General features: G+C 35.3%; 1 protein-coding gene across 1 annotated transcript in view; it reads right to left on the reverse strand.

The window, feature by feature from the left end:
* The window catches only part of LOC122072968 (F-box protein SKP2A-like), a 6,397-nt gene extending 2,725 nt beyond the window's left edge, over window positions 1–3,672 (reverse strand). The window contains exons 1-2 of the mRNA XM_042637413.1: window positions 3,485–3,672; window positions 2,375–2,669 (exon numbers count right to left, since the gene is read on the reverse strand). Of these exons, the coding sequence (XP_042493347.1) occupies window positions 2,375–2,616 (242 nt within the window). The 5' untranslated portion in view covers window positions 2,617–2,669; window positions 3,485–3,672. The remainder of the gene's footprint in view (window positions 1–2,374; window positions 2,670–3,484) is intronic.
* Window positions 3,673–9,079: the final 5,407 nt, after the last annotated feature.

The following is a 9,079-nucleotide window of genomic DNA, read 5'->3' on the forward strand; positions in this document are numbered from 1 at the left end:
GGGGGGTTGTGTGGGGTGGGTGGGATGTGTTCAGCTACCCCAATCTACTTAACTCAATAAGATATCATCCCCATGCAGCCAACAAGAAAGGGAGCCACACGACAGTAGCTAAGTGGAGAGCTTTTGTGAGGGGAAAAAAGGAGCTTTATGCTGGCCTTTAAAAAAAAAAAAAAAAAACTTTTTTCAATTATCAAGAAAATAAAATTAAGCTTTATGCTGGCGATATTTGAATTGGAAGTTTAAAATTCAACTGTTGAAATACAGGGGAAAAAATCAAAGAGATCATGGACCATATGGTCCTTGCAGACCATGGTATCTGATGTGTTACCAATCCACAGGGTCCCTTTTTAACAGACAGCCTGGACAACAATCCTTCCATGTGGCTGATATCGAGGATAATGAATAGGATACTCATCCAAATATGTACCTTAAGTTCTAGAAAATGAAGAGCCATCAACATTCCTTATCCCCACTTTCCCTTTCCCATATTTGGCCAGCCTAGGAAATTTTACACCCCAAGTACTTTAAAAGACATCTGTAGAAATAATCTTCCTGTAAATTTCCAAAACAGCATTTTTGCTGACAGAAAATATCCAGAGAGTCCAATAATATATTCCTTACAATTGCTGAAACAAGGAACAAAATTCATGATGCCAAATTTCTTTAAGTACTTAATTGGAAGATTACAAGGCACTTGCTGATAAACACGTGGAATAATAATATGCACCACAGCATGTCTTAAGATACCTTCCAGGTTTTCAGTGCTAAAGTTTGCAAGACAATCAAAATGATGGGAAATCAATAACCAGAATAAGCCTGATCTAAGAGTAAAGTGATACTTAATCAACAGCCAGAATGAAAGATTAAGTCATTACCAGGTAGCAACACCAAGACAATTATGGTAAAAAAATAATAAATGGCAGCAAAGTCTACCCATAATTGCCCAGTTCAATCTACCATCTATATGCAAGATGCAAACTAAAAGTAGTCGGATCTAGCTCAATATGTTTCCTCCCCTCGCAATAGGGGGGAAAAAGATTTTACACAGACAGCATATTGTGACAGTTAGGCCACACCAATAAGCAAGTGTAAACCATATAGATGATAAGAGAAAGATGGATCAAACTCAATAGGGAAGAGATGGTTCCACACTCAAAATACTATTTTCTACTCAAATGCAGATTGGTTGCCCAAAAAACACAGCACTCAGCAAGCAAAGGGGGCAGAGCCATTCAGGGATCCGACGCACAATAATTGATTCAGCACTGAAGGCCCCGAAATCCAGCTGGCTCAAATAAAGTTCCAATTACAGGGTGTCTTTCAGTGTAAAGACTAAGAAAACAGAAAATCATGTGTGGTACAGAACTAGAACGGAAGCAAACTACAAGATCGACAAGGCAACAGCTATGAAAATGGAAAGGGGAAAAATAGGTCGGAGGATGAAACAAAAATTCCAATTTACAGAAGAAAATTACAAAATTTACTGCAAATTACACCCAAATATCATATATGAGACAGCTCTAACCTGATAATCAGGCATATAACCATTAAAAAATCCAGACCAATTTACTATAATAGGTTACTATAATAGGGTATCAAAAAAATCCACAAATACTAATATATTATGATAAAATAATCATTATATATATATATATATATATATATAATGATCACAAATGGTTGGGGTAAAAAGTTTAACAAGTCACTTATCAGAATGAGGGCAAAAGTCTATTGGGTTGTGCACAGTTAACACCACTATGATGAGATTCAGAGCAAAAAGTACATTAAAAAACAAGGGGAAAATAAATTGATTCTAAACCTCCTGAAACAATATCGAGATTAATTTTTGGTGGGAATGGGAAGGACAAACTTTATAGATTAGCAATTCAAATATCTCGATCAATCTAAACTTTCATAATGCAAAGATGAGACCAGTCCCCACAAAAACAAATTACGGGGACAAGAATCTTCATTCCACAAGGTTTTCTCCTGGAGACAATAAAAAACAGCACATAAATAAATCACCTACACCATAAAATTATCAAAATAAAGGGTTGGGGGGGGGGGTTGGGAGTAAAGGAATATGACAAGCATTATACGCCATAACCAAGTCCATGATAAACAATTCCCCCCAAAAATTGGAGTATCACAGAGCACAGGATAAGAAAATAACATCATAGTCCATTCGATAAACGAAGAAAAAAAAAAAACCATTACAAGGAAGAACAGATAGCATCAATGGCACAAAATACAGAGAGAAACTGAGGCGTTTACGAGACAGAAAAAATTGGAGTATCACAGAGCAAAGGGTATATACAACCACAAAACTTGATAGTAAAAAGGGGGAATTGAAAGAGGGTGGAAGAGGCTTTACCATGAAAGGCAGAGTTGAGTGAGGCCTAAGCAAATAGCATCTCTCCAGCCAGTACACACACCAGAAGCAATGATCGCAGTCCGATCGTCAACAAGCGAAACAATCCGCAACAAGAGCTCCATTGGAAGGTCCTTCCATTCAGTCAAAACCCCGCCACCCATCTTAGCTTCTCCAGCACCAAATACTACAAGCTTCTGAAAGCAAGATTCTAAATCCCCAGTTTTTGATCCTTCCCCGAACATAATCACTTCTCAAAAGCTTCACCTTCTGCAATAGATTCTCAAGTTGCTTTCTTCTGCAAAAAAGATAGAGAGAGAGAGAGACACTGAGAAACGAGATAAAGATTAAAAACCCATGTTCCCAAATTCCAATACAAAAATTTCAGAAACCGTAGAAAAACGACAAGGAACAAAAGAACCCATCTGTCAGCAATCCATACGTGCTTCCAGATGTTTCCATTGATATTAATCGGTGCCACCAAAACCCTCCAATCCATAAATTGAGATACCCCACAAAAAATAAATCAATATTCTTTACACGTCATATAATATATATTTATGTTAATTCATAAGAAACTTCAAAACCAGAGGTAAGAATGCAAAATAAGATAAAATCAAAGTATTAAACCCATATTCTAATTAAGGGGGAAACTGCAATTTCATCCCAGAAACTGAACAATAACCTCAGCAAAACCAAACAGCTGCCAAAGGAAAAACCCAAGAGAAAGATATTGGGCGTTAAGCTGATGAAGATGAAGAGCAACAGTGAGGAGAAAAAACCCAAATACAGAATTTGAAGCTAAAACTGGGATTACCCAGTACTCCCAAATGCCACCCAAAATACAAAATTTTAACAAAAGAACAAAGGGGGGAAAAAAAAAAAAGAAGAAGGGCTTTTCCATCAAAACATTTAAAATACAGGAATCAAGAGGGAAAAGAACTGATTCGTAGCTGTATTACACCCAAAGGCACACGAATTCCGGAGAAATTCTTGGAAGTTGAAAAGCAGAAGGTAGTTTAGAAAGAAACAAGAGACTTGGAGTCGAACCCAAAAATAGTAGCAGCAAATTTGGACTAGAAAAAGGATCAGGCGACGAAAAAAAAGAATTACCTTTGGTAGTCGGGAATTTCCAAAGCCTGCTCAGAAATTAACGAAATGAAATAACGAAGAAACAGATAGAGAAGGATTAGACTAAAATTGAAACTAGAGAGAGATGGGGTTTTATAGATAGCTTGCAAATTCTAGGGGGTTCTTACGTATGTGCTCTGTACAGCTACTTCAGAACGGAAAATTTAGAGAGAGAGAGAGAGAACCGAAGAACGGAAGAAGGCAAAGGAGAGACGTGATAGGAAAGTGCTTCCACGTGTCATATTGTAAGAGGGTGATGTAATGGCATGAGGTGGGACCTACGGTATAGGCTGGGCAAGACCAAATTGAGTGATGGCCATGAGCTGTGTAGAAAAGATTAGGAAATAGATTAAAGAATGGACGACAGAGAAAGGAAAAAAAGATCCATCACCGATGGAAGAAATCAAAGAATTAATTAAATAAGAATTTTAATGAAATGGATGGATGGAAATATGGAATGGAAACTTGGAAATCAATGGAATCCTATAAAGGCTTGAAGTACAAGTGCTAACAGACAAGAAAAGGATGAGGAAGAAAAGCCAAGAAAGAGAAGATTTTGTTTGTTTAAAATCGAAACCGTGACTATGTAAGTGGTCATGGGTTGAGTGGGCTGTGGACCCTAGCCCTGGACTGGACCTGGCCCTGGCCCTTGCGGAGTAGTGTGAGGAAAGGAAGCACAACGCATGATTATCTTTTCCATCTCCAATTCTTTTCGTTTTATTCTCCTTTACCTGTTTCTGTTTTAACTTTTAACAACATAGATTTCAAATCGGAATTGATTCTAAATACCTTAAAAATTAACTCTCATATGTGAAAACTCAGTGATCGGGTGACCAAAACCCTAGATGACTTATTTTGCTGAAATCAAAATCATTGATCATTCTCATTACGATCCGAATCAATTGATTCGAATGATCTGATTTCAATTTTTGAAATAGTGATTCTGTCACGCGAAATGAAAGATTACGTTAAATTTTTATGGATAGGTAATCACCAAATTTTTTGCTCATGTTAAATTTTTCAGATCAATAAAAGTTTTCTGATCATGGCATAAATGAGAGAATAAATACTTGAATTTGAGGCTGAAATTTGTCGTATGGTTTTTTCAAAATCATTTTCTATTGGTTGAATTGACAAATCACTCTTCCGTACTTTAAGGGGATTCCATCCTGCCATGTCGAGAATATTTAATTTTTCTTATTTTCTTCTACATTTTACATGGCTTCTCATTGGAACCAAATGGAACAAAAAGGATACTTTTGTTTTTAGTTTTGACATAAAAAACTTAGAGAAAAAAGAAAAAAATAGTTTTGAGGTTTTTGAGGGGAACTCTAAGCTAACAAGAATCCCAAGTGGGACCCCATGACGACCTCTTTCTAGATTTAGGCAAACGCTCTACTACATTAGGAGCCACCACCATGGCACCATGCCAAGAGACATTTCCCTTGTTCACCTATTTTGTTTGATAGTCTTTGAGTATAAAATAATGAATCTCATTTTAAGACTCTACATCTGATGTATAACTTTATGTTTTCATTTGAATTCCAATAAAGCATACTTTGTATAACTTAAATGAAAACTATATACTTTTTTTTTTATATTTACTTCCATCTAATAATATAAGGAAAAAAAAAAAAATTATGAAGCCATTTTGGGGTGGGAAAATGTGTTCAGCTCTTGCAAGGGTAGGAGATTTTGGCTCTATTGACTTCCTTTTGTCACATGTTAGAATTTTGATCAATTTAATTATTAGATAAGTGGAATATAATTTTTTGATAGATCACATGTTAAATTTGGTGGAATATTTTACCGTATAACCCATTATAGATAGACAAAAAGGTTTTTGTACAACCTTAGTAGGAAGGATTTCCTACACAATTCTCTTTTATTATGATGTGGATAGATGATGTGTCTATTCCGACTGTTAGATAGGGAGAATATGATCTTGATTAACTAAGTGCCAAATTTCAGTCTTATCAAATAAAGTATCTCATGCATTGGTATGCATCCCTGTGTATGTCAATAAATGTCTATTGGTACTTTGATCATTATTGTGCATTCTTTGACGACAGACTTGAAAAGCCATCTACAAAAGCTTTATGCCCAATCATTCCGGATAACGCTTGCTTCCTTTGAATCACTGCGACTACTGACACAGAGTTAACCAATGCTCATTCCCCATATACCATCATTACTTCTCTGGGAGCCCAATGCATGGATGCATACATGGTGGATACATAATGAAGAGAACAAAAATCCAGACATGTAAAAAAATACCTTACATAAGAAATTATGGAGTAGACCTCAATGGGAGCACCAATGAATCCGAGAGGCATATGACCAACACTTGGCAATCCAAGTGGATGGAAAGTCTCCCCCAAACTGGTCTCTTTAGTGGTTCAAACCGAATGAATAGCAATTGCTTCCCCAACAATGGTATAACTGAGGCAATACATCAATAGCTTTTATGAGGTTGACATGAGCACCGATAGTTTTTATGCAAGCCTTCCAGATAAAATTCTGAAATATTTGGAGGGGTTCTATAATTCCATAAGATTTTCCGAACTGTCTTGGGAATTCTGCTACCTCTAGAGCATGAGATAGACAAAGATGGGGAGTTTGAGGCATTAAGCCAGTAGGCCAACTTAACATAAATTAGGGTCTATCCTGGCAATCCTTAAAGCTAAAATGATTTTGATAATTGCCTCACTTCATGCTAAAAGGAAAGGTTTTTTTTTCAATCTAATAAGATCCCAATGAAAGTCCCAAGATATGAGTTCAGAACACCCAAGAAGTTGTGCACAATAAAGGCCTAGGGGATTGCAATATGTATTCATGAAGAGAGGGACCCAAGGATCATCCCATATCTGAATATCTCTCCCATTTCCAACAACCTAAAACATGGCAAGCAAGGTCTAACCTTCAAGAATGCTTCTCCAAGGCCAAGATGGGTGAAATCTAGCTTGTACTGTGAGGAGATTTCCACCAGGGAAAATAAATACTCCATATCAATATTGCCCATAAGGAATCTGTGTTTGTGAGAGGTTTCCATCCCAACTTTACAAGTAGAGAAATATTTTGGAAGTGAAGATCTCTAATGCCAAATCCACCTTCAAGCTTCAGTTTGCATAGATAGTCATAGCCCAATAGGTTTTCCTCTTATTTTGCTCTTTCCCTATAAGAAATGACATCCCGCGCACGCTCTATTAATATCTCCAATATCCTATTAGGAAGCTTGAAATGAGTCATAGAATATGTTGGGGTTGCAATAGTCACAGACTTTTAAGAGCAACTCCCTTCCAGCCGATGAAAACATTTTTCCCTTCCACCCGGCAATCTTGTTTATTCCCTAATGTTTTTAAAAGTGGCCCTCTTATTCTTTCCCATCTCAGTAGATAGTCTTAGGTGTTTCGCAAGAGTTATGAGACTGTAAACCCTTACAATCCTTGTAAAAATTCGATGTAATGGAATCAACAAGCCCAATTGGCTTGAAGTGGGGTGATCTCTTGTGACTCTTATACATGATAGTTGAATAACTTATAGCCGATGTTGAACTATCTTAATACTTCTTCTTACGTGTAAGCCTCTTATGGATCTGTCTTCATGGGTCGAAGAAAGAATAATCATTGACGGAGTCTCAACGTATCGGCTCTGATACATTGTTAAAACTTCCATCTTAAAACCAACTGGCTTGAAGTGGAGTGGCCTCTTATGGCTTTTCTACATAATAATTGAGTCACTCACAATTGACGTGAGACTATCTCAATAAAGAGGAGTCTCAGCTGTCTTAGAGAACTACGAAAAAGCTTGAGAAACAATAAACAATTGTCTGGAGAGAAAGAGTGTATAACTGTTGGGTTGTTTCTTTTAGCACTGTAAGGCCATCAATTTTATTCATCTGAGGTACCCATTTCATCTATCGTTTCACTCTATGGAGATTCAGTGCATATCATAAGGTGTGGCAAAGACTTTTAACAAAGTAAAATATTTTATTGTACTAAATAGGATTGCAGCATTATGCACAACCCTTGTTTAATATATAAATGAACAAAAAATTATATTTCAAGAGGAGTAAACATTTAAGTAATTCAAGCGAGATATGTTCAATGAGAGAGAATATTGTCATGATTTCACTTATTTATGGTTGTTCTCAAATGCCCTTAAATGGTCAAGAAAGGCCACAACTAGGTTTTTATTACCATTGGAATGTGGTTGGATCATTGGGTCAAAATTTATGAGATTTAAAATATTTAAAAATAAAATAAAAATTATTTCCTATCTTTTTCTTTACCAACCAAATATTTCTACATGGCAACTCCATGGACATATTGCTTCCATTAATTGAAAAGTTTCATCCACTTGACCCACATGAAGAAAAGAAGGATTTAAATTTTAGTAACTCTTAAATAATTTAATTTTGATATCAATGTTGAAAATACAAGACTAAAAGTTATGGGATATACAATAAAGATGGGGTAAAAAACCTAGCATGCTAGTTAATCAAAATAAAAGGCTTTCACATCCAAATATTGGTTTGATCAAGTGATTCAAAAATTTGTTTTTTTGGTAGAAGACAAAATGATCCATTCACATGGCTCAAAAGGCTGATTCATGTAAGAAATATTTGCCTTGAAATGTTTTGGTCCCATCTGGTTACAATTAAAGTTAAAACAAAAATAAAATGCTAACTTTTCTAATAATTACCATAAATTATTTTCTAAGAAACCTTTGTTAAATATAATGATTGAATTTTATTGCACTTATTAACCAAAATTCTTAGGCTCTGTTTGGTAGTTATTCAGAAAAATGTTTTCCTTCCTATGGGAAAAAAAAAAAAAAAAAAAAAAGAGAATAAAATGTTTGATTTCAACTTGGTATTTTTCATTTTTTTTTTCTTAAACGGAAAGGGAAAAAAAAATGCTAGAGACACAAAATGATGGAATGATGAACTTTCTTCCATCATTTCAGTTTTGTTCCAAATATAAAAAAAAAAATTGTGAAAAATTAAGGAAATCGTTCTTGAAACAGATTCACCAAACAAATTTTTTTTAACAGAATTTTGACACAAACTGAAAATTGTGTTTTTGACATGAAACATCATTTTTGAAGCTGAATGACTACCAAATGCAACCTTAGATTTGAATTGAAAAATAAAATGGGGCTGAAGATTCTATTTAACGAATTTAATCACCATAGTTATACAATTTATGTGAAATATATTACATAATCAAGATAACAAAAAAAAAAAAAAAAAGGTGAAACAACACTTCTTAGTATTTTGTGTCTCTTTCTCTCTCCTCCCTCATATGAAATGATATGTCTAAGTTAGATTGTGTGAAGAGAGTGATGAACACAAGGAACACTACTATACATTACACAATCTGACAGACACTACTATACACTACAATTTCCTTTACTTGTAACCAAAATGAAGGTGGGGCCAGGAGAAACTATTTGATGGTGGTTTTATTTCTTATGTTTGGAAGGAATGATGGAACTCTTAACCTGTAATTTATTAGTAGCAACTGATTCCAAATCGCCTAATATAATTCTCATCCACTCCATCTCTTACTTTGT

The sequence above is a fragment of the Macadamia integrifolia genome, chromosome 3 (genome assembly GCF_013358625.1).
Source record: "Macadamia integrifolia cultivar HAES 741 chromosome 3, SCU_Mint_v3, whole genome shotgun sequence".
In the NCBI taxonomy this organism is placed as follows: domain Eukaryota; kingdom Viridiplantae; phylum Streptophyta; class Magnoliopsida; order Proteales; family Proteaceae; genus Macadamia; species Macadamia integrifolia.